The 24299-nt window shown below is 57.9% G+C and overlaps 2 protein-coding genes across 2 annotated transcripts in view; both read right to left on the bottom strand.

Moving 5' to 3' along the window:
• The window catches only part of CAPN5 (calpain 5), a 61022-nt gene that overhangs the window by 6879 nt on the left and 29844 nt on the right, over positions 1-24299 (bottom strand). Inside the window, exons 4-10 of the mRNA XM_070425673.1 lie at positions 15037-15245; positions 13664-13856; positions 12878-13071; positions 12191-12268; positions 2391-2586; positions 1635-1757; positions 313-509 (exon numbers count right to left, since the gene is read on the bottom strand). Of these exons, the coding sequence (XP_070281774.1) occupies positions 313-509; positions 1635-1757; positions 2391-2586; positions 12191-12268; positions 12878-13071; positions 13664-13856; positions 15037-15245 (1190 nt within the window). The remainder of the gene's footprint in view (positions 1-312; positions 510-1634; positions 1758-2390; positions 2587-12190; positions 12269-12877; positions 13072-13663; positions 13857-15036; positions 15246-24299) is intronic.
• On the bottom strand, positions 23465-23956 carry OMP (olfactory marker protein). Its single transcript, XM_070425675.1, has one exon. It carries the CDS (start codon positions 23954-23956, stop codon positions 23465-23467), a length of 492 nt encoding a protein of 163 aa, XP_070281776.1.

The raw sequence follows: 24299 nt of genomic DNA, 5'->3' as shown, positions 1-24299 counted from the left end.
TGCATAAAACGAAGGGGTCAGGCCTCCTAGTCCGGGTTGGAGAGAAGCAGATGGGACGAGTGAAAGCTTCTTTGCAAACTGTGAAGAGCTATGCTCCGATGAGAAGCTGTGCCATTATGTGGCTGAGAGAGGCTGGAACAAGGTCGCAGGGGAAGGGAGAGGAAGGAGACAGGCGCTGGGGTGGCTGGAGGCCTGGGCTCTACGGCCGGGCAGACACTGAGCATCTTTGGGTCAGGTTCTGGGCCAGGCTGCTGTGGACCTCGGCCCCACCCACCCACCCACCACCCTGGGCCCGAGCCGGGCCCTGCGCACCGGCAGTTGGAGGGCACGTCAGTGAAGACTCGGAGCAGGAACTCGCCCGTGTGGCCTGGCTCGAAGGTGGTGGGGATGATGACGTAGCGCCCCGCCCGCTGGTCCGTGCGCAGGAAGACGCTGCGTGAGTTGATGTAGATGGAGCTGGCGGCCCTGTGCTGCAGGCTGTGCACGCGGTACTGGCGGTTCTCCTCCACCTGCAGGCAGCGGAGGTCACACAGAGCCCCGGCCCCACCCCACCCCACCCCACCCCCCATCTCACATCTCTCCCTCACCACCGTGCAAAAGAGTAACAGAACCACTCACACGGAATGCCCAGAACAGGCACATCTACAGAGACAGAGCAGACGAGTGTTTGCCTGGGGCTGGGAGGGCTGGGTGCATGGGACCGGCTGAAGGTGACTGAAGGGTGTGGGGTGATGAAATGTTCTAGAATCGATGTGGTGCTGGTTGCAGAGCTCTATGGACACAACAACATCACTGCACACTTTCAATGGCCGAATGGTACGGGATGTGAGTCGGGGGCAAGAGGAATCCCCGATAGCAATGTCTGTGGGGATTCTGACCATCACTATCCGCCCAGGGCACAGCCGGTGTCCATGAAGGGACATCGCCAGCCGGTAGGACAAGCTAGCCATCGCTGGAATAAGTGCCATCGATAAGCTACAGTCACGTCAGTGAGGGCCAGACACGTCACGTCAAAGTCACAGCACATCAGCACACAGTGAATGGACAACACAATGACATGAACAAAGTGTCATGACCAGCATGTCAAATGCCAGGGACTCGACTCAGAGCACGCGCCCAGCATATCCACGGGGTGTCACTAGGCTCTCGGCGTCTGGCTCTACGCTGAGTGTCATCACGCACTGAGCATCACGTTATGTGGAAGGTACCCGGGTCCAGGGCCAGGAGGAGTGGCCACTGGTGAGCCTGCCTGTCTCTGCTCAGGGTGCCTCCTCCCTGTGCCGAGCAAAGCCTCCAATTCGGCGGGACCCAGAGCCCTGAGGGAGGGGGCAGCAGGAGGCTCCCAGAGCCTGGCCCCAGCCACCAAAATCCTCCCTTTCCCCACCCACCAAGCAGCTCAGGCCTATGGGTCTGGGGCAGGAAGAAATCAGGCTGAGTGCCCCCCTGGGAGCCAATCCCAGGCAGGCTGGGCCTCTGTGGGTCCTGCAAACAGGGCCGATGCCACAGCATGCCCCCGGCGTCAGCCAACGTGGTCAGGGTGGCAGGGATGATGTCGGTGACCAAGGTGCTCTTCCCCTGGTGCAGGCGGCCCCGACGCCAGCTCCCTCACTCTCCTCACCCAGAGCTGACCTCACCTTGTAGATGTCGAAGCCGATGGCCAGGTTTTCGCCCTTGCCGTCCCGACGGGTGGACTGCTTAGGCCGCTGCTGGATGGAGATCAGCACTTCATCTTCTGCCTTCTTGACATCAAAGATGTACTGCGGGCACGGCGAGGAGGGGAGACACCGGTGAGGCCAGACTGGTCATGGGCTCGCCGGCTCCCGGAAGCTCAGCCCACAGCCAGGCTCAGCTGTGTGAGCGTGGGCAAGTCACATCACCTCTCTGAGCCTCAGTCCCTCACCTGCAAGATGGGCCTAGAATGCCTACAGTGCATGAGGGGTGGAGGACTTGATGAGATCACACATGCTCAGCGCGGAGACGCATGCAGTTGGTGCTCAATAAAGACACACCTTTGATCCCAGGTTTCGGCACCAAAAAACCAACCAACCAACAAACAAAAGACACACCAAGCATGAGGACTAAGCAGTTGGAGGAGGCTGCAGGGGAGAGGTGCCTGTGGAGGAGCGGCCTGGCCAAGCTCCCCCACGGTGTGTGTGGAAATAAGGGGGTTGAGCCCCGGTTCAGCCTCTAAGTGTCCCTGTAACTCTGGACAAGACCCTCATCCTCAGAGCCTCTCCCTCGGTTCTGCCAGCTGTGGGTCAGATTGTGAGGTTGGGGTCTACACGACCACCCAGACACTCCATCCAGCCCCCACTGTAGGGATGGGTGTGCTGAGGCCACAGGGGGCAGGGACTACCGAGCTGATGCAGGCGTCCCTGGCAGCTGCTCACCTGCGGGTTCTGGAAGAAGGTGTCCTTGTGGTTGATGCAGCCCCCACTGCGGTTCTGCCACGGGTCCTCGTGCCGCGTCCAGGCCCCGCGCAGCCGGGCCTCCTCCCAGGTCTTGTGGATGCTCAGGTAAGACGTGTTGAGCAGGCGGCACTTGATGATGTCGGTGAAGTATTGGCACACGTCCTGGAAGGTCATCCTGGCATGGCAAGAGGCTGAGTCAGGCAGGCCCCCCATCCGGCCCACCCTCTGCTCGCCCTGCCTGCTCGGAACCGCGACTCTCACAACAGTGAGCATGGACATGGCATCACACAGACCCTTCACGTCTCTTTTGGCCTCAGTTTCCCGATTTGTAACTTGGGACTGGATCGAACACCAGCTGCCACCTCACAGAGCTGGTGTAGGAATTGACTAAGGCAACAAAAGCACGTTGTACGACTCCTGGCAGACAGAGGCAATTGCAAAGGCTGGCCGTCACAGTTATTAATAGGATCAATCGCTAATGTGGACAGCGCTCTACAGTCCATAAAGCATGTTCCCATCCATTATCTTCCACGGCTGTTGTGGGGCCTGAACCTGAATAAACTGGAAGCAGGAACCCCTTGGTAAACGTGCTGCTGTGGCCAGGACGTTGCCATGGTCACAGGGTGCTGCACACACCTCCAGGAGCCTGGGTGCAGGAGGGGAAGTGCCCATCCCCCTTCAAGTAGGCACATATGAGAACATGCACATGTAGGCACCATATGTGAGCATGTATGAGAAAGGCCTTAGAAAGAAACCCCTTACACTAATGAGGAGTTTCTATTACCATGTTTTAACTCAACTGAGCCCTGAGCCAGACTGGGCACAGTGGATCTCATCCATAGGCGCTCAGACCAGGGGGCTGGGGAGCCTCCTGCAGGGGCTCCCCTGACACCAGCAGGAGGGGTCCTCACTGCGGTACCACGGTCACTCCATCTGCCTCTGGGCCTGCCGGGGCCCTCACAGCTTCCACTACTGACAGGGTGTCCAGGACCCCTCCAGGAAGTGGCCGAGTCTCTGAGTCAAAGGTCCTGTTGAAGAGTGATGCTGAGTCTGGCACACAGTCAGGACTAAGTCCAGGCTGAAGGATGCAGAGGTGAGTGAGTGCAGGATGGGTGGATGCAAGATGGGTGGATGCAGGCTGGGTGGATGCAGGCTGGGTGGATGCAGGATGGATAGATGCAGGATGAGTGGATGCAGGATGAGTGGATGCAGGATGAGTGGATGCAGGATGAGTGGATACAGGATGGTGGATGCAGGATGAGTGGATGCAGGATGAGTGGATGCAGGATGAGTGGATGCAGGATGGATGGATGCAGGATGGGTAGATGCAGGATGGGTAGAAGCAGGATGGGTGGATGCAGGATGAGTAGATGCAGGATGGGTGGATGCAGGATGGGTGGATGCAGGCTGGGTGGATGCAGGCTGGGTGGATGCAGGATGGGTGGATGCAGGATGGGTGGATGCAGGATGGTGGATGCAGGATGGGTGGATGCAGGATGGGTAGATGCAGGATGGTGGATGCAGGATGAGTGGATACAGGATGGTAGATGCAGGATGGGTAGATGCAGGATGGGTAGATGCAGGATGGGTGGATGCAGGATGAGTGGATGCAGGATGGTGGATGCAGGATGGGTAGATGCAGGATGGGTAGATGCAGGATGGGTGGATACAGGATGGTAGAGGCAGGCTGGGTGGATGCAGGATGAGTGGATGCAGAATGGATGGATGTAGGATGGGTGGACGCAGGATGGGTGGATGCAGGATGGGTGAATGCAAGATGGTGGATGCAGGATGGGTGGATGCAGGATGGGTGGATACAGGATGGTGGATGCAGGATGAGTGGATGCAGGATGGGTGGATACAGGATGGTGGATGCAGGATGAGTGGATGCAGGATGGGTGGATACAGGATGGGTAGATGCAGGATGGGTGAATGCAAGATGGTGGATGCAGGATGGGTGGATGCAGGATGGGTGGATACAGGATGGTGGATGCAGGATGAGTGGATGCAGGATGGGTGGATACAGGATGGTGGATGCAGGATGAGTGGATGCAGAATGGGTGGATGCAGGATGGGTGGATGCAGGATGGGTGAATGCAAGATGGTGGATGCAGGATGGGTGGATGCAGGATGAGTGGATGCAGGATGAGTGGATGCAGGATGAGTGGATACAGGATGGTGGATGCAGGATGAGTGGATGCAGGATGAGTGGATGCAGGATGAGTGGATGCAGGATGGATGGATGCAGGATGGGTAGATGCAGGATGAGTAGATGCAGGATGGGTGGATGCAGGATGGGTGGATGCAGGCGGGGTGGATGCAGGATGGGTGGATGCAGGATGGGTGGATGCAGGATGGGTGGATGCAGGATGGTGGATGCAGGATGGGTGGATGCAGGATGGGTAGATGCAGGATGGGTGGATGCAGGATGAGTGGATACAGGATGGTAGATGCAGGATGGGTAGATGCAGGATGGGTAGATGCAGGATGGGTAGATGCAGGATGGGTGGATGCAGGATGAGTGGATGCAGGATGGTGGATGCAGGATGGGTAGATGCAGGATGGGTGGATACAGGATGGTAGAGGCAGGCTGGGTGGATGCAGGATGAGTGGATGCAGAATGGATGGATGTAGGATGGGTGGATGCAGGATGGGTGGATGCAGGATGGGTGAATGCAAGATGGTGGATGCAGGATGGGTGGATGCAGGATGGGTGGATACAGGATGGTGGATGCAGGATGAGTGGATGCAGGATGGGTGGATACAGGATGGTGGATGCAGGATGAGTGGATGCAGGATGGGTGGATACAGGATGGTGGATGCAGGATGAGTGGATGCAGGATGGGTGGATACAGGATGGGTAGATGCAGGATGGGTGAATGCAAGATGGTGGATGCAGGATGGGTGGATGCAGGATGGGTGGATGCAGGATGATGGATGCAGGATGAGTGGATGCAGGATGAGTGGATGCAGAATGGATAGATGCAGGATGAGTGGATGCAGGATGGGTGGATGCAGGATGAGTGGATGCAGGATGAGTGGATGCAGAATGGATAGATGCAGGATGAGTGGATGCAGGATGGGTGGATGCAGGATGGGTGGATGCAGGATGAGTGGATGCAGGATGAGTGGATGCAGAATGGATAGATGCAGGATGAGTGGATGCAGGATGAGTGGATGCAGAATGGATAGATGCAGGATGAGTGGATGCAGGATGAGTGGATGCAGGATGGGTGGATGCAGGATGAGTGGATGCAGGATGGGTGGATGCAGGATGGGTGGATGCAGGATGATGGATGCAGGATGGATAGATGCAGGATGAGTGGATGCAGGATGAGTGGATGCAGGATGGGTGGATGCAGGATGAGTGGATGCAGGATGAGTGGATGCAGAATGGATAGATGCAGGATGAGTGGATGCAGGATGGGTGGATGCAGGATGGGTGGATGCAGGATGGGTGGATGCAGGATGAGTGGATGCAGGATGAGTGGATGCAGAATGGATGGATGTAGGATGGGTGGATGCAGGATGGGTGGATGCAGGATGGGTGGATACAGGATGGTGGATGCAGGATGAGTGGATGCAGGATGGGTGGATACAGGATGGTGGATGCAGGATGAGTGGATGCAGGATGTGTGGATGCAGGATGAGTGGATGCAGAATGGATAGATGCAGGATGAGTGGATGCAGGATGGATGGATGTAGGATGGGTGGATGCAGGATGGGTGGATACAGATTGGTGGATGCAGGATGAGTGGATGCAGGATGGGTGGATACAGGATGGTGGATGCAGGATGAGTGGATGCAGGATGGGTGGATACAGGATGGTGGATGCAGGATGAGTGGATGCAGGATGGGTGGATGCAGGATGGGTGGATGCAGGATGGGTGAATGCAAGATGGTGGATGCAGGATGGGTGGATGCAGGATGGGTGGATACAGGATGGTGGATGCAGGATGAGTGGATGCAGGATGGGTGGATACAGGATGGTGGATGCAGGATGAGTGGATGCAGGATGGGTGGATGCAGGATGGGTGGATGCAGGATGATGGATGCAGGATGAGTGGATGCAGGATGAGTGGATGCAGAATGGATAGATGCAGGATGAGTGGATGCAGGATGGGTGGATGCAGGATGAGTGGATGCAGGATGAGTGGATGCAGAATGGATAGATGCAGGATGAGTGGATGCAGGATGGGTGGATGCAGGATGGGTGGATGCAGGATGAGTGGATGCAGGATGAGTGGATGCAGAATGGATAGATGCAGGATGAGTGGATGCAGGATGAGTGGATGCAGGATGGGTGGATGCAGGATGAGTGGATGCAGGATGAGTGGATGCAGAATGGATAGATGCAGGATGAGTGGATGCAGGATGGGTGGATGCAGGATGGGTGGATGCAGGATGGGTGGATGCAGGATGAGTGGATGCAGGATGAGTGGATGCAGAATGGATGGATGTAGGATGGGTGGATGCAGGATGGGTGGATGCAGGATGGGTGGATACAGGATGGTGGATGCAGGATGAGTGGATGCAGGATGGGTGGATACAGGATGGTGGATGCAGGATGAGTGGATGCAGGATGTGTGGATGCAGGATGAGTGGATGCAGGATGAGTGGATGCAGAATGGATAGATGCAGGATGAGTGGATGCAGGATGGATGGATGTAGGATGGGTGGATGCAGGATGGGTGGATACAGATTGGTGGATGCAGGATGAGTGGATGCAGGATGGGTGGATACAGGATGGTGGATGCAGGATGAGTGGATGCAGGATGGGTGGATACAGGATGGTGGATGCAGGATGAGTGGATGCAGGATGGGTGGATGCAGGATGGGTGGATGCAGGATGGGTGAATGCAAGATGGTGGATGCAGGATGGGTGGATGCAGGATGGGTGGATACAGGATGGTGGATGCAGGATGAGTGGATGCAGGATGTGTGGATGCAGGATGAGTGGATGCAGGATGAGTGGATGCAGAATGGATAGATGCAGGATGAGTGGATGCAGGATGGATGGATGTAGGATGGGTGGATGCAGGATGGGTGGATGCAGGATGGGTGGATACAGGATGGTGGATGCAGGATGAGTGGATGCAGGATGAGTGGATGCAGAATGGATGGATGTAGGATGGGTGGATGCAGAATGGGTGGATGCAGGATGGGTGGATACACGATGGTGGATGCAGGATGAGTGGATGCAGGATGGGTGGATGCAGGATGGTGGATGCAGGATGGGTGGATGCAGGATGAGTGGATGCAGGATGAGTGGATGCAGGATGATGGATGCAGGATGGTGGATGCAGGATGGGTGGATGGTGGATGCAGGATGGGTGGATGCAGGATGGGTGGATGCAGGATGGGTGGATGCAGGATGAGTGGATGCAGAATGGATGGATGTAGGATGGGTGGATGCAGGATGGGTGGATACAGGATGGTGGATGCAGGATGAGTGGATGCAGGATGGGTGGATACAGGATGGTGGATGCAGGATGAGTGGATGCAGGATGTGTGGATGCAGGATGGGTGGATGCAGGATGATGGATGCAGGATGGGTGGATGCAGGATGAGTGGATGCAGGATGAGTGGATGCTGAATGGATAGATGCAGGATGAGTGGATGCAGGATGGATGGATGTAGGATGGGTGGATGCAGGATGGGTGGATGCAGGAAGGGTGGATACAGGATGGTGGATGCAGGATGAGTGGATGCAGGATGAGTGGATGCAGAATGGATGGATGTAGGATGGGTGATGCAGGATGGGTGGATGCAGGATGGGTGGATACAGGATGGTGGATGCAGGATGAGTGGATGCAGGATGGGTGGATACAGGATGGTGGATGCAGGATGGGTGGATGCAGGATGAGTGGATGCAGGATGGGTGGATGCAGGATGAGTGGATGCAGGATGATGGATGCAGGATGGGTGGATGCAGGATGGGTGGATGCAGGATGAGTGGATGCAGGATGAGTGGATGCAGAATGGATGGATGTAGGATGAGTGGATACAGGATGAGTGGATGCAGGATGGATGGATGCAGGATGATGGATGCAGGCTGGTGGATGCAGGATGGGTGGATGCAGGATGGGTGGATGCAGGATGAGTGGATGCAGGATGGGTGGATGCAGGATGGTGGATGCAGGATGATGGATACAGGATGAGTGGATGCAGGATGGGTGGATGCAGGATGGTGGATGCAGGATGGGTGGATGCAGGATGATGGATACAGGATGAGTGGATGCAGGATGGGTGGATGCAGGATGGGTGGATGCAGGATGGGTGGATGCAGGATGAGTGGATGCAGGATGGGTGGATGCAGGATGGTGGATACAGGATGATGGATACAGGATGAGTGGATGCAGGATGGGTGGATGCAGGATGGTGGATGCAGGATGGTGGATGCAGGATGGGTGGATGCAGGATGGGTGGATACAGGATGAGTGGATGCAGGATGATGGATGCAGGATGGATGGATGCAGGATGATGGATGCAGGATGGTGGATGCAGGATGGGTGGATGGTGGATGCAGGATGGGTGGATGCAGGATGGTGGATGCAGGATGATGGATACAGGATGAGTGGATGCAGGATGGGTGGATGCAGGATGGTGGATGCAGGATGTGTGGATGGTGGATGCAGGATGGGTGGATGCAGGATGGTGGATGCAGGATGATGGATACAGGATGAGTGGATGCAGGATGGGTGGATGCAGGATGGGTGGATGCAGGATGGGTGGATGCAGGATGAGTGGATGCAGGATGAGTGGATGCAGAATGGATGGATGTAGGATGGGTGGATGCAGGATGGGTGGATACAGGATGGTGGATGCAGGATGAGTGGATGCAGGATGGGTGGATACAGGATGGTGGATGCAGGATGAGTGGATGTAGGATGTGTGGATGCAGGATGGGTGGATGCAGGATGATGGATTCAGGATGGGTGGATGCAGGATGAGTGGATGCAGGATGAGTGGATGCAGGATGAGTGGATGCTGAATGGATAGATGCAGGATGAGTGGATGCAGGATGGATGGATGTAGGATGGGTGGATGCAGGATGGGTGGATGCAGGAAGGGTGGATACAGGATGGTGGATGCAGGATGAGTGGATGCAGGATGAGTGGATGCAGAATGGATGGATGTAGGATGGGTGGATGCAGGATGGGTGGATGCAGGATGGGTGGATACAGGATGGTGGATGCAGGATGAGTGGATGCAGGATGAGTGGATACAGGATGGTGGATGCAGGATGGGTGGATGCAGGATGAGTGGATGCAGGATGGGTGGATGCAGGATGAGTGGATGCAGGATGATGGGTGCAGGATGGGTGGATGCAGGATGGTTGGATGCAGGATGAGTGGATGCAGGATGAGTGGATGCAGAATGGATGGATGTAGGATGAGTGGATACAGGATGAGTGGATGCAGGATGGATGGATGCAGGATGATGGATGCAGGCTGGGTGGATGCAGGATGGGTGGATGCAGGATGGGTGGATGCAGGATGAGTGGATGCAGGATGGGTGGATGCAGGATGATGGATACAGGATGAGTGGATGCAGGATGGGTGGATGCAGGATGGTTGATGCAGAATGGGTGGATGCAGGATGATGGATGCAGGATGAGTGGATGCAGGATGGGTGGATGCAGGATGGGTGGATGCAGGATGGGTGGATGCAGGATGAGTGGATGCAGGATGGGTGGATGCAGGATGGTGGATACATGATGATGGATACAGGATGAGTGGATGCAGGATGGGTGGATGCAGGATGGTGGATGCAGGATGGTGGATGCAGGATGGGTGGATGCAGGATGGGTGGATACAGGATGAGTGGATGCAGGATGATGGATGCAGGATGGATGGATGCAGGATGATGGATGCAGGATGGTGGATGCAGGATGGGTGGATGGTGGATGCAGGATGGGTGGATGCAGGATGGTGGATGCAGGATGATGGATACAGGATGAGTGGATGCAGGATGGGTGGATGTAGGATGAGTGGATACAGGATGAGTGGATGCAGGATGGATGGATGTAGGATGAGTGGATACAGGATGAGTGGATGCAGGATGATGGATGCAGGCTGGGTGGATGCAGGATGGGTGGATGCAGGATGAGTGGATGCAGGATGGGTGGATGCAGGATGGTGGATGCCGGATGATGGATACAGGATGAGTGGATGCAGGATGGGTGGATGCAGGATGGTGGATGCAGGATGGGTGGATGGTGGATGCAGGATGGGTGGATGCAGGATGGGTGGATACAGGATGAGTGGATGCAGGATGATGGATGCAGGATGGATGGATGCAGGATGATGGATGCAGGATGGTGGATGCAGGATGGGTGGATGGTGGATGCAGGATGGGTGGATGCAGGATGGTGGATGCAGGATGATGGATACAGGATGAGTGGATGCAGGATGGGTGGATGTAGGATGAGTGGATACAGGATGAGTGGATGCAGGATGGATGGATGTAGGATGAGTGGATACAGGATGAGTGGATGCAGGATGATGGATGCAGGCTGGGTGGATGCAGGATGGGTGGATGCAGGATGAGTGGATGCAGGATGGGTGGATGCAGGATGGTGGATGCAGGATGATGGATACAGGATGAGTGGATGCAGGATGGGTGGATGCAGGATGGTGGATGCAGGATGGGTGGATGGTGGATGCAGGATGGGTGGATGCAGGTTGGGTGGATGGAGGATGAGTGGATGCAAGATGATGGATGCAGGATGAGTGGATGCAGGATGGTGGTTGCAGGATGAGTGGATGCAGGCTGGGTGGATACAGGATGGGTGGATACAGGATAGGTGGATGCAGGATGGTGGATGCAGGCTGGGTGGATGCAGGATGAGTGGATGCAGGCTGGGTGGATGCAGGATGGGTGGATGCAGGATGAGTGGATGCAGGCTGGGTGGATGCAGGATGAGTGGATGCAGGATGGTGGATGCAGGATGAGTGGATGCAGGATGGGTGGATGCAGGATGGGTGGATACAGGATGGGTGGATGCAGGATGGGTGGATGGAGGATGAGTGGATGCAAGATGATGGATGCAGGATGAGTGGATGCAGGATGGTGGATGCAGGATGAGTGGATGCAGGATGGGTGGATGCAGGATGGGTGGATACAGGATGGGTGGATGCAGGATGGTGGATGCAGGATGGGTGGATGCAGGATGGGTGGATGCAGGATGGGTGGATGCAGGATGGGTGGATGCAGGATGAATGAGTGCAGGATTCATTGGACTCTAAGTGATGCTGCAGCCATCTTCCCAGCCCTCCCCCAACCCTGTGCCTCCCTAAACTTACTCTTCCAAAACTCTAAGTGCACTCTTGCCTCTGGGACGGGTCTCTCTCCCTGACCAACAACGGCTCCTCAGCTCGCAGAGTCTCAGCTTAGGAGGCAGCCCCCTCGCTGTGAGCCTCTCTTCTTCCCTGTCCGCTCTGGGCAAGCAGGCTGCCAGCATGCCCCTTCCCTCTGGCCGGTTCCCCACCTACTGGCCTCCTCGTCGAGTTGCTAAGGGCCTCAGCCTGGTGCCCCAGCAGCCTGGTGCCCCTGGGGTGGCAGAGGGCACTGAGGAGATGACAGGGCTGCCCAACTCACCTTACAGAGCAGGAAACAGGCCCAGAGGGACGGCGTGACTTGTCCAAGGCCCCACGGCAGGTGGAGGGTGTGGCATTTGCTACAGCCCTGGCTCCTACCTCCCTCAGAGTCCCTGCCCCGCACACAGGAGGTCCTCCCTCAGCCCAGACCTCCACCCGGGGCAAGAGCACACTCACCAGAACTCGCCATCATCCTGCACAGTCACACCCATCTTCTCCCGCTCGCTCTTGCTCACCTTCCGCCACTCCTCTGAGCTGGGGTGCGAGCACAGGGGGAGGGAACAGGATAGGGTAAGCGGAGGGACCCCACCAGGGCCCCCCAGCAAGGGCAAGGAGGACGAGGGATGTGTGCACCAGGCCTCCATCAGGGTGGGTGTGGGTGGGCACCTGGGGTGTGCCCAGCCCCCCTCTAAGATGCCTGTCTGCCCGCTTCCACAGGTAACCGTGGGCAGGGCCTGGAGGTCAGGGAGCAGAGCTGCAGGCTGGGGGAGCAGGGGGGCAAGACCCTCAGTGGAGGGGCTCCTTTACTGGGGACCTGGTCTCTGTTCACCAAGCACAGAGCGGTCACCCCCACCCTCACCCCCGGTGGCCTCCCTCCCTGCTTTCCTCCCCCCTCACTGGCCAGATTGGTCTCTACGTCCCCACCCCCAGGCCTTTGCGCATGCTGAATCCACCCCCAGGTGCCCACTCTGAAGTAGTCTCCTAAGGCCATCTAACTCCCAGATCCTTCAAGACCCAGCCCTGGACCAGCCTCCTCCAGGAAGCCCACCTGTCCTGGCCCAAGCCCTCACACCAAGCCACCCCACCACCGCCCGTGGTCGGCCCGTGGTCTGCCCGTGCCTGCACTCCCGCCCCAGGCCTCACGTGTCGCTCCACGGCCCGTTCCACTCTCGCTCGCCCCAGGGGTTGCGCAGGCGGATCATGTCCAGCTTCTCGGACTTGAAAAAGGCCAGCAGGCCGTGGCCCAGGCGCACCTTGCGCACGTCGGTGATGGCATAGGCGTGGCCTTTCACCAGGCCGCAGGCCAGGCGGACCTCCATGTCTGCCGCTGTCACGGCCTGCAGAGGAGGGTGAGGGTGAGGTGGCTCAGAGAGGCAGCGCCCTGTTAGGCTGCAGGTGGAGCCAGGGTCCCAGCGCCCCCTACAGAACGGGGAGAGAATGGCAGCCCCACACCCCTGGGTCAGCCAAACCTGGACTCAAATTCCGCCTTCACTGAGTCCCAGCTTTCCCAAGGAAGCATGAGCAGTCAATGGAATGAGACGACGCGCCCAGGCCTGTGCCAGCAGGCAGCTGGCTCCCTCCCCTCCCCAAGTCACCTCATCGTTTGTGATGCCCCAAATTCTGACTGAGGGACCTCACATGTATAGACACCATTCGCCCCAATCTGAGAGGGCCAGGAAAGAGGGTGATGGTCAAACAGTGTGGGAGAGGCATTTCATAGTGTAGGGGGCGGGGGCAGGCGGCTTGGGCTGCCCAGCACTGGGGAGGGGCTTGCACCCGCCACCTGCTCCCTTCCCCCATGGGGCTGAGGGTCTGGATTTATAAACCTACCTGGGCAGGGGCTCTGCCTGGGACACCACAGCCACCTCCCACCCCATTAGAGTCGATAAAGGGGAGGGGCCGCCTCTGGGGTCGGCTCGGTGTTCTCACCTTGATGGAGGCACTGATGAGGCCTCCCCGGCTGTGCACCTTCAGCATGCGCTCAAAGAGTGCGTTCCTCTTGGCCTCATCATTGGCAAAGTCACCCTCCGTGAGGTCGATGGGCTCAGAAACGCCACCTGTGAAGTCTACCAGCGCATCCGCCGTGTTGCCTCCATCCAGGGCCTGGTAACAGCCCGCCAGCCTAGGGAGCAACGTGGAAAGAATTCCCAGTTCATGCTACCCAGCCACTCGAAACCCTTCACACTACAGGGGAGATTCTGAGGCTCAGAGAGGTCAACCAAACTGCTCCGGTCACACAGCAGCCATAGCAGAGCCAACATGTGTCCCACTGAGCCACACCACCTCATCACTCCAATGCCCCTTAGACTTAGCAGCCCCTCTTCAGAAATTAGCTGTCCAGAAATCTATCAATTCTTTTCAAAAGCGTTAAAAGCTCATGTGTCTTTTGACACATCGATTCTGGATGAGTAACATTATTTGTAATAATGTAAAACGAGAAATCACTCAAATGGTCTAACAACAGGAATTTGGTTTTAAAAACTAACACTGCACCTCTACTCTGGAGCAGTCAGCAGCCACTGAACAAAAGACTATGAAGAGCTCCTGTGTCTTGGAAATGCTATTTGAAAAAATGCAGCCGGGTTCCGATGATGTCTCAGTGCATTCATTTAAAAACGATTGAGCATCTACTATATGCATCCTACCAGGTGCTAGGGACACAGCGGTGGCCCTCCTGCCCCAGGCCTACCATTGTCCTGCAGAGGCCTGGGCAGGTCACTATGCCCCAACAGCTTAGCAAACCCTTGCTTGTGCCCGGGCTGGGGACCCAGGGTCTGGCACAGAGCAGCAGGAGGAGGAGGGGAGCAAAGACAGAATGAATGAATGGACAGTCAGTCAGGTAGAAGGATGGATGGACAAGAGGGAGGCCAGTGAGCAGGGAAGGTTCCACAGCCGGCCCAGACTCAGAGACCACATCCCCAACAAGGCCTCCAGGGAGGATCTTAGGGGAAGAACCACTGACCGGAATGTGGGTGCTGGCTCTGCCCCGGCCACTGGCAGGAAACCAGCCTGGACCTCAGTCTTCTCAGGTGTAAGTGGGAGTAACTATTCCTCCCGATGTGGGGTGGTTGGGGGACTTGACAACCAGGTACCCAGAGGGCCTTCAGTCCAGGCCTCCACCTCACCCAGCATAGGCTCAGCTGGCTGTGCCCTGGGTGCCTGGGCTCTGAGCATGCTGTGTGACTCTGCACCAGCCCCTGCCCTCTCCGTGCCGGGAGCCCTGGCTAAAGGAACCCATGTGGAGCCCAGCAGCTGTGCCACCCGGCCTGGCCACCTGCCTGCCTGCCCCTGCCGGCACCTACTTGGCATAGGCCTTCTCCACCAGGGCACACCAGAACTCGTTTGGGGAGTTGGAGTGGCAGTAGATGAGCTGGTTGTTGACGGTGGGCAGCCGGTCGTCGATGACCACATCCACCCACTCCCCAAAGCGCCAGAAATGGAAGTGGAAGATGCCCGCGTAGGCATCAGGCTTCTCGGGGTCCCACTCCTGCTCCTTCCAGTCTGGGATGACCTGGAGGGGGGAGACATGATGGGGACACACTGAGGTCACATCTGGCTTCCTGAGGAAATGGGGGGGGGGGCATGCTTCCAGATGGAAAGGAATACTGGGTTCGATGCCCATTCCGCCATGAATAATGTGGGACTTGGGCAAATCCTTCCCTTTCTCTGCAGTGGTTGGAGGCTCCCTTAGTCTCCTTCCAGCTCTGTCATTCTAAGATCCTATGAGCTTCCCCTCCAGTCCTCGTGCCTCCATCTGCTCCCCTCCCCCCGCCCCCAGAAGCATATATCCACCCCAGTCCCTACCTGGTGAATGCCACACCCCCACCCTCTCCCCCACCCCCAGCCTGCAACAGGAGTTGGCAACCACGCTGGCCTCCTCCCCCTGTCCATCCAATCAAGCCAATCCTAGCTCCTCCATTCTGCTAAAACCCGTCTCCTCCTGTCCTTCCCCCAGCACCCCCTGGTCCAGTCTCCCATCTCCTCGCCCGCCCGGGACACTAACAGCATCAGCAGCCACGTCTGCCTTCACCCCACACAGCAGCGGAGTGAGCTTTCTGATCACGACATCCCTGGAAAAACACCTAAGGTGCTCCGCCCCCTGCACCATCTCCCAGGCTGGTTTCTCGACCCGATCCCCACCCCCACCTCACTCCCTGCTCCAGGATCATTCTCTGTTCTTCCTCCAGCTGACTCTCACTTATCCTTTAGGGTCCACCCTCCTCCTCCAGGAAGCCCTCCCAGACCCTTCAGACTAAGCCAGGACCCCTGTCCATCAGTGTCATGGCTTCAGGTACTTCTCCTCTGAGGTACTTATTCCCGTTATCATTAAACACGTATGTGATGGCATGAGCAGGTCTGATACCGTCCCTGGAATGTCAGCTCTCTGAAGGCAGGGACACACCAGTCTTTGGTCAAGGCTGTCCCCCAGCACCTAGCCCAGAGCCTGGTCCAGAGAGGGTGCTTGGTAAACTTGTGTTGCCTGAATGAACAAATTCACGGGCATTACAGGGGACTCTAATAACAATTCTTATTATGGAGCATCTTGAAATGTCAGGCAGCAAGCCTGTGAGTGCCATGAGTCATGTCAGTTTCACTCCCACAATAACCCGGTGGGTAGATTACAATTATTCATCCCTACTTTACAGATGAAAAAAATCAAGCCTCAGAGAGGGCAAGTAACTTGTCCAGGGTCACACAGCTAGAAAACATACGTATTCTTCATCAGGGAGGACTGCTCTTTGCCGGGCCCCATGCTGCCACCGAGGACCCAGATGAATCGGACATGGCCCTGCCCGCAGGAAGCTCGTGGGAGAGGCAGGCACAGTGGGTGCATTCGGACCTTGGAGAGAAGGGGTGCAGGGCCCAGCCTGGGGCGCGGCAGCAGCAGCTTCTGAGAACGTGTCCTGAGAACTGGCAGTGAATGTCCCCTCACAGACAAGGACAAACAGTGGCAACGTGGGCATCAGGAGGTGGGCAGGAAAGGGCAAACCCTTTATCCTGCCGAGGCAGGGGGACCTGCTGGCCCTGCTAACCAGGAGACTAGAGGGGCCGACCACCATCGGGACCGTATGCAGCTCCTTCTAGAAGAAAACCACTCCCAGGATCAGGGCGGACACGCAGGAATCCAGGCTGGGGAGCCAGACACGTGTCAGGAGGCTGTAAGCCCCAGGGCCCGGGCGGGCCTGAGCACAGAGACTTCAGCCAGAAGCCATTCCCCAGCCCCCACACTCATTAAAGATGTTTTTGTTTATACGCCTCATACCATCAGCAGGGATGTTGGGAAAGAGACATGCTCCCTAGTGGAACATTCAAGACCAAAAAAATGAAAATGCTAAGCACAGTGAGAGGCATCACGGTCATGAAGGAGCCCGGGAGGTGCCAGGACTGCGGTGCCAGGCGCAGGGCCGCTGTTTACTCCCTCGCCCTGACCCTCGCTGCTGTCTTCTGGGACAATGTGCAGACACTGCTGGCAGAGCCGCCCAGGGGCACGGCGAGGGAGGCAGGACTCACACTCAGGGCTCCGGAGCCTGGCGCAGCGTCTGGAACCCAGCGGGGCCTGAGACCGGCTGGGCCAATCCCTCCTGCCTCCTTCCTCCCCTTCCAGCCCCTCTGTGTCCTTTCTAAGTAAAAGCTCCAGACTGACCCCCAGCACTCTCTCCTGCTTTACTCTCAGGACAGAAAGTTGTGCACAAAATAGGGCGCATGCAGGGTAGGGTGCCATCCCCACTACACAGGCGGGAAGACTGAGGCCCCCCGAGGAGCAAGGGGCTGCCCAAGGGCACAGAGCGACAGGGAGTCCAAGGCTGAGAACACTGGCGTGGCCACTACAGGCTGCTCAGCTTCTCCCCGCTCTGAAAGCCCTGGACTGCATGGGAATGGGGGAGGGGACACGAAGGGGGAGACGGGGAGGGGGGCTGAGGAGGGAGGAAGAAGAGCCCTCACAGGGCACAGGGAGGGCCTGCTGGGGCAGCGGGAGGATCATTAGCCAAAGCCAGGGCTTGGCTCTGAGCCCTCTGCGGCTCAAGAAGCTCTAATAAGGCTCCAGGGCCTAGAGACCTGGAGTGAGAGATCCCTTGGGCCTCCTTCCCCCTTCTGCATCACAGCCATTGGACCAGGCAGGGGTGGGCCCCAGGCCAGCTTTCCAGCCTCCCCCACGCCCCCCGCTGTGTGCTGGGGTGCCAAGCCAGGGGGATAAGACTGTTGGGAGAAGGAGCACTTCACAGGCACACAAACTCCACTCCCTTCCTAACAACATCAGATCAAGCCCGAAATCAAGGGAGAAACCAAAGCCCCTGGAGCCACATCAAAGGATTCGGGACCAACTTGAAGAGGCTCCAACGGCCGGCCAATCCGAGCAGCAATAAGGATAACAACCTCGATGGATGAAAACATGTCAGATACATTCACATCCATGAGCTCATGATGAAACACAAACAATTAGTCACTACCGGAGGATGGCAGGGAATCAACTCATGTTTGTGAGCCTGGAACATTAAGGGAAAGAATGGGAGGTTTGTGCCGCCTTTTACGCACAAACTGTCCCACGGGGGGACCAATAGCACACGAAGGGAGCTTTATATCTGGGGATGAATTCCAGCTAAGAAATGAGAAAGACATGAGAGTTTTAGACGCCCACTATTTTGCAACCACTGGATTCATGAAATCATGGCTTCTAACATCACAGAACAGAGAGACGACCAGACACAACGCGCCTCCTGAGCGACCATCGCCTGTGAAGCGGTTGTGCCAAAGAGAATTTGAGTCTGAACCTGATCAAGCCATGAAAACAAAGCCAGCAAATCCAGATGGAGGAGCCCCTCCCCGCCTTAGCCTCCTCACAGGGAACATTCCAAGACCCCAGTGGCTGTCTAACGCCGCAGCTAGTACCAAACCCTATCTATTCTGTTTTTTCCTGTACACACAGACCTACGATAAAGCTAAAGTTATAAATCAGGCAGAGTGAGATATTAATTTAGGAAAAGTTTATACTTAGTAACTGTAAACTCTATTGTTCCTGTATCATTTTTTCCTATACATGCACACCTACGATAAAGCTCAACTTATACATTAGGCACCATTAAGAGACAAGCACTTTGATGCTAGGACAGTTGACCTGAAAACCGAGACCGCCGCTAAGCGACTAACAGACGGGCCGCTTACCCCGCGAGTATACACGGGACAAAGGGATGACTCACGTCCAGGTGGGAGGGAGGGGACAGCACAAGAGCTCACCACGCTACTCAGAACAACGTTCAATTTAAAACTGGTGAACTGTTTATTTCTGGAATTTTCCTTTTAATGTTTTTGGACCACGGTTGACCATGGGTAACTGAAACGGCAGAAAGCAAAACTGCAGCCAAGGGGGCCCTGCTGCCGCGGGAAACTGCACAGGACGGCGGCTCTTCAGCGAAGAGACTGCAAGGAAAACACTGAAAGGTGAAGGGGGAGCAGCCAGGTGCGGTGACGGACCTGGATCTCATTCGAACAACAAACTGTAACACACACGTTTATGGCACAGATTGTACATCAGAAGATTTCCTGGATATTTGATGATATTAAAAAGTTAGTGTAAAATTTAGTTGTGTTATATTATTACTGTGAGGGTTCTTTGTTTTATTTGAAACAAGTCGTTATCATCCAGAAATATAATGATACTAGAGGCCCGGTGCACGAATTCGTGCACGGGTGGGTCCCTTGGCCTGGCTGACGATTGGGGCCGATGGGGCCAATCGGGGCAGCCAGGGGTAGGGACCGAGGGAGGTTGGCTGGCTGTGGGAGCACACTGACCACCAGGGGGCAGCTCCTGTGTTGAGCATCTGCCCCCTGGTGGTCAGTGCATGTCATAGCTACTGGCCAATCGTCTGGTCATAACGGTTGCTTAGGCTTTTATACTTTTATACGTACAGATGTCTCCTGGGGGAAGGGGGGCAGAGGAAAAGAGATGGGCCGTGAGTTGACAATTGTTGAAATGAAGGGATGGGTACGGGCAGCTCATTAGGCTGCCTCTCTCTTCTTGGCTGTCTACGGTTGAAATGCCCCATCACCAGGGACACCGGCTCCCTGGCTGGGCATTCAAAGCCTGTGAGGGGCGGCTGTGCTGACTCTCAACCTCACCCCTGCACACTGCCTCCCTGGGGCCCCACAGAATCCACACCCTGTGAGGCATTAGCCACCTCAGCTATGCATGGGTGGCTCCTGCAGGCACCCGCCCTGCTCCCTGTCCCTCGGGGATAGCTGAGCCACACCTTGCAGGGGCCTCCTGATCTCACACCCTCTTGGGCACCACCGGGCAGCTCCTCCTCCTTCCCTGCCCCCTGAGGGGAGCTCCTGCCAGGACCCCAGCACCCGGGCAGGGCCTGGCCCAGCTCCACAGCCGCTGTGTCTTCCTGAGAGGACAATCCCCAGGCTTCTGCGAGGCCCCGGCTGACGGTGACCGGGACACACGGGGACAAGCACCAGCTGCGCTGCCCGGCAGGGACCTGAGTCTGGACTGGACCACCTTTCTGGTGCCCGCACCTACCTGCCCTCCCTCCAGGACTGTTGTGGGCACTAAGGCGGATCATGGCCCGGGAGGTGCTGCATGAACTGTGGAGGGCTGTGCACGCGTGAAGGGTCATCCCTGTTGGTGTACGGAGTGCATGGTGCACGCACACAATTCACAAACCTCGGGGGTGGGAGGGAGCCTAGGTGACCCAGTCAACCTCCCCCCCAAAGGAAAAAGGCAAACCTCCCAACAGCCCCCTGTGCAGATGGGAAAAGGGAGGCCTGAGGGGTCGAGGCACTCCCTTGGCCTCACCAGGCAGCGAGGTAGAAGCTGTGTGGGATTTGGAGCCCCCCCCCCTCACACCCAGGGGACCCCATGAACCAGCACTCACTGCAGAATCACTCAGAGACCTCTGGGCCCCACTAATGGGTGCTCCACAGCGCCCCATGGTGTCCCCGGCCCTTGGATGCTCCCAGGATTGTCCCTGTGGACTCCCACCTCAACCCAAGTGGCTGGGCTCAAATCCGGCTGGGCAGGGCTGACCTGGACTCTCGCAGGTGTGTGCCCGAGCTCTGCGGAGGGCTCTGGGTGGACAACAGGCATGTGAGACCTGGCTGTGGGGAGCCTTTCGAAGCGGTGTGGGCTCTGAAGCAGGGTCTGACCGTGGCCTCTGGGAAGGAACTAGCCTCGCCCGAGACCGGGCCCTCGGGTAGGTGGAGGCATCGCCTCTGCTCATCCCAGGGGGCATGTCATGGAGTCAGAGGCCACAGACCCAGAGCCCGGTCCCCGCCCTCCGTGATGTGGGGCCGGCTGCTGCCTCCTTTAGGCCTCTGTCTCTGCCCCCAAACGAAGTGAGCTAGAGATGGCAAGGGCCAGAGCTCTGAGGAAGACTCAGATGGGACACTGGGATGTGAAATATCCGTGTTATCTGGTCAGCGGGCAGGGTGGAAAGGACTCACAGGAGCAGCTTGCCCCCTCCAGAAAGGCCGAGGCTGGGAGATGGCTGAGGACAGGCAGCAAATTGGTGAGGAGGTCGGGTGAAACCGGGGCCCAGGCCTAACCCCATGCCCTAGCTATGCCCCTGTCCTATCTGCATCCACCAAGCCCGCCTGCCAGGTTCATCCCACCCATCCCCTGGGGCCCCACCTCCTGAACTAGAAGGTGCCTCCTGATGGCCTCAGCCCAGCTCTGCAGGCCCCACACAGAGGCTGGTCTGGGGCCACTGGAGAAAATGCTGTCGGGGGCACTGGTTCCCGGGCGGGTGTCAGGAGACCTGGTTCTAAACTCCTTCCTGCTGCCTGACCATGGGCCAGTCACCTGACCACGCTGGGCCTCATCCCAGGAAGCAGCAGGAGGGGCGTCAGGAGTGTGGGAGAGGCCTGGGGAGGGGTGCTCTGGGCTGTGAGGGGACGGGGCTAAGGCAGAGCTCCTGAGGGGAGGGTGGCTCACGGCGAGAGACTGCACACCACGGAGGCAGGGGCTCACTGGCTTTATTGGGGCCACGCACAGGGCAGGGTGGGGGTACAGGCAGTTAGTCTGCCAAAGAGGGTCCCCAGAGCTGCAGGGAGAGGGCAAGCAAAGACGCAGGGGGCAGGGCCAGCCCCAGGGGCCTGGCCTCCCCCAATAGTCAGTGGGGAAGCAAAGCAGGCAATGCCAGGACTGTAAGCACATCCTGGACAGGCCAGAGCCGTGTTACAAAGGACCATAGCCACACCACAGCCAGTCTCCCACCTGAGGAATCCAGACTTCCACCCACACCTCCAAAGTGGGGGCCCGCCTGCCAGCAGCCCGGCCAGTGGGGAGGGCTCTGACCTCCACCTCTCAGTGCATCTGTTCCCAGGACCTGCGACCCCCTGAGGGCTCTGCATTGTGAGGGAAATGTCACAGCACGTCCCTGACAGGGCACTTCCCTGACAAAAGCCACTTCCTGAGGTGCCCTCAGCTGATGCCAGGCGGGCCAGGCCCCTCCTTCAAAGGGAGCTTGCTGGGCCTGTGCAGGGGCGTGAGGCTTGGGGAGCAGAACTGAGTCTGCTGATAACGGTGTCTCCGGTTCCCTGTTCGGTGGGTGGATTGTGCCCAGTGACTCCTGAGGCCGGTGTCCTCCCATCACAGCACGCGGCCCCCTGCAGCCCGCTTCCACCATCGGCCATCACAACTGTCCCGGCAGGCCGCCCCCACCCCTCAGCTCCACACAGATGCCAGAGATAGCACACAGGCGGCACACTCACCTCCTCCGGCCAGTGAGCTGGGAAGCTGACGTCCCAACGGGGACATCCAAGGCCCTAGAACCTACCGTCCCAGCTCCCGGACTCTGGACCCCTCCACCCAGCTCCCCCGGGCAGAGGGAAACCCCTATACTACACTGTTCCCCCTTCACAGTATGAACCTCAGAGCCTCCCAGCTCAGGAAGCCCCTCTCCCTAAGGTCATGCTGACCAAGCCCCTGCTACGGGCCAGGCATGAGCCAACTGGGCAATCCTATCATAGATCATCTCAGGTCCGGTCTGACCACAGGGCAGGCATAGACTCTAGAATATATCCATGTGAAGGCAGCGCGCTCTCTCTCAGTGTATATGCATATGTATAGACAGGTCATCTCTGCATGACTTTTATGCTCCCCTTCACGCTCCCTCCTGCAGTCATTCTCAGAAGAGCAAGAAGGTTGGCCCGAAGAGCCTCCAGCGTGCCAGCCAGTCCTCACTGCCCAAATGTCCCGAGGGCCCCCGAGGCGCTCACACCAGGCCAGGCCAGGGGCAGCACCTTCCTGGATGTGGCCGGACGGGCAGCAAATGCCTGTTTGCTGGATTCCCGAGGAGCCGCTCTGCCGTTCCGTCTCCGTCTCCCCGTCTGCAGAGGAAGCCGATGGCTGGTTCTTCGGATCCCTGTCTGTCTGTGTCTGTGTCTGTCTCCCTCAGTCTCTCTCCCGACAGTGAGGCACAGAGAAGGCAGGTGCCCACGGACGCTCCATCCTCCCGCACTAGCCCCGGCCTGGCCTCCGGGTCTACAGCACAAGCAGCGGCAGCCAGTTCAGCTTCTAGACTACAGAGCCTTCGCATCTTCCTCCCTGAGCAGGAACACCCGCACCAGGAGAGGAGAGGAGGGAGGACACAGGCCTGGGGGTCCCGGCCACGCTGAGCACAGGACAGCAACTAGAAACAGGTCCCCAAATACACACCTGGGGGCGGGGGCGGGGGGCAGGGGGCAGGGCAGATGGGCGAGAGCAGGGGGCAGCAGTGGGCAGCTGCCTCAGAGCTGGTTAAAGACCACGGAGGCCTTGACGTTGGCGGGCTCCATGCCCTCGCCGAAGGTGATGAGGAAGTACATGACCTTGCGGATCTTGGCCAGTTCCGACAGGCGCTCCCCGAACTCCAGGGCGTCGGCCTCGTTCCAATCCACGACCTCCGAGCCTTCCATGCGCCAGAAGACGGCCGCGGGTTCCAGCAGCTGGCGCGTCATGAGGTTGGTGAGGTCGGGCGTCCAGTTCTGGGAGGTGCCCGTGATGGTGACCTTGCCCGGCTTGTCCAGCAGGACGTCCCAGCGCTCAAACTGCAGCTTCTGCTGCTGGATGAAGTCGAGGCGGTACACGAACTCCGCCGGCCGCAGCAGCTTCTCCCCGTCCTGGCGCTTCTCCCCGCGCTGCTTCAGGCTCTCCACGCGCAGCCGCATCTGCTTGGTCAGGGTCTCATCCAGGACCAGCGGCATGCTGATCTGCGGCTGCTTCGGCCCGTCCTCCGCCATGGTCCAGGTGCTGCTGCTGCCTCTGCCGCGGTCCAGGAGCCGAGTGGGCTGGGGCCTCCCCGCCCAGGCAAGAGGCCACCAAGGAGGGGCCCCGCCTACCCTTCCTCCCTCCCCTCCTCCTCTCCCCTCTCGGCCACTGGGCCCTCCCAGCTCCACCCAGTCCTCAAAATGGGGGGTGTATGAGGGCGGGAGTCCCCAAATGCCTCCTCTCCACTCCTTGAAGAAGCGGTAATGGAGGCACTGCAGGCAGGCGGGAGGGTGACAGGCTCCTCGGGGACCAGATGGCTGATGTCAACTGCTGTGGCAACCACCCTGACTACCACGGATGGGCTGGGAGCGGCTT

Source organism: Myotis yumanensis, unplaced genomic scaffold, assembly GCF_028538775.1.
Source record: "Myotis yumanensis isolate MYYU_CA2020_CCGP unplaced genomic scaffold, mMyoYum1.0.hap1 SCAF_10, whole genome shotgun sequence".
Classification (NCBI taxonomy): Eukaryota; Metazoa; Chordata; class Mammalia; order Chiroptera; family Vespertilionidae; genus Myotis; species Myotis yumanensis.
This window is presented reverse-complemented; position numbering and strand designations above follow the sequence as displayed.

Coding starts and splice junctions, on each gene's coding strand:
- OMP (XM_070425675.1), bottom strand. CDS start 23,956: ATGGCGGAGGACGGGCCGAAGCAGCCGCAGATCAGCATGCCGCTGGTC.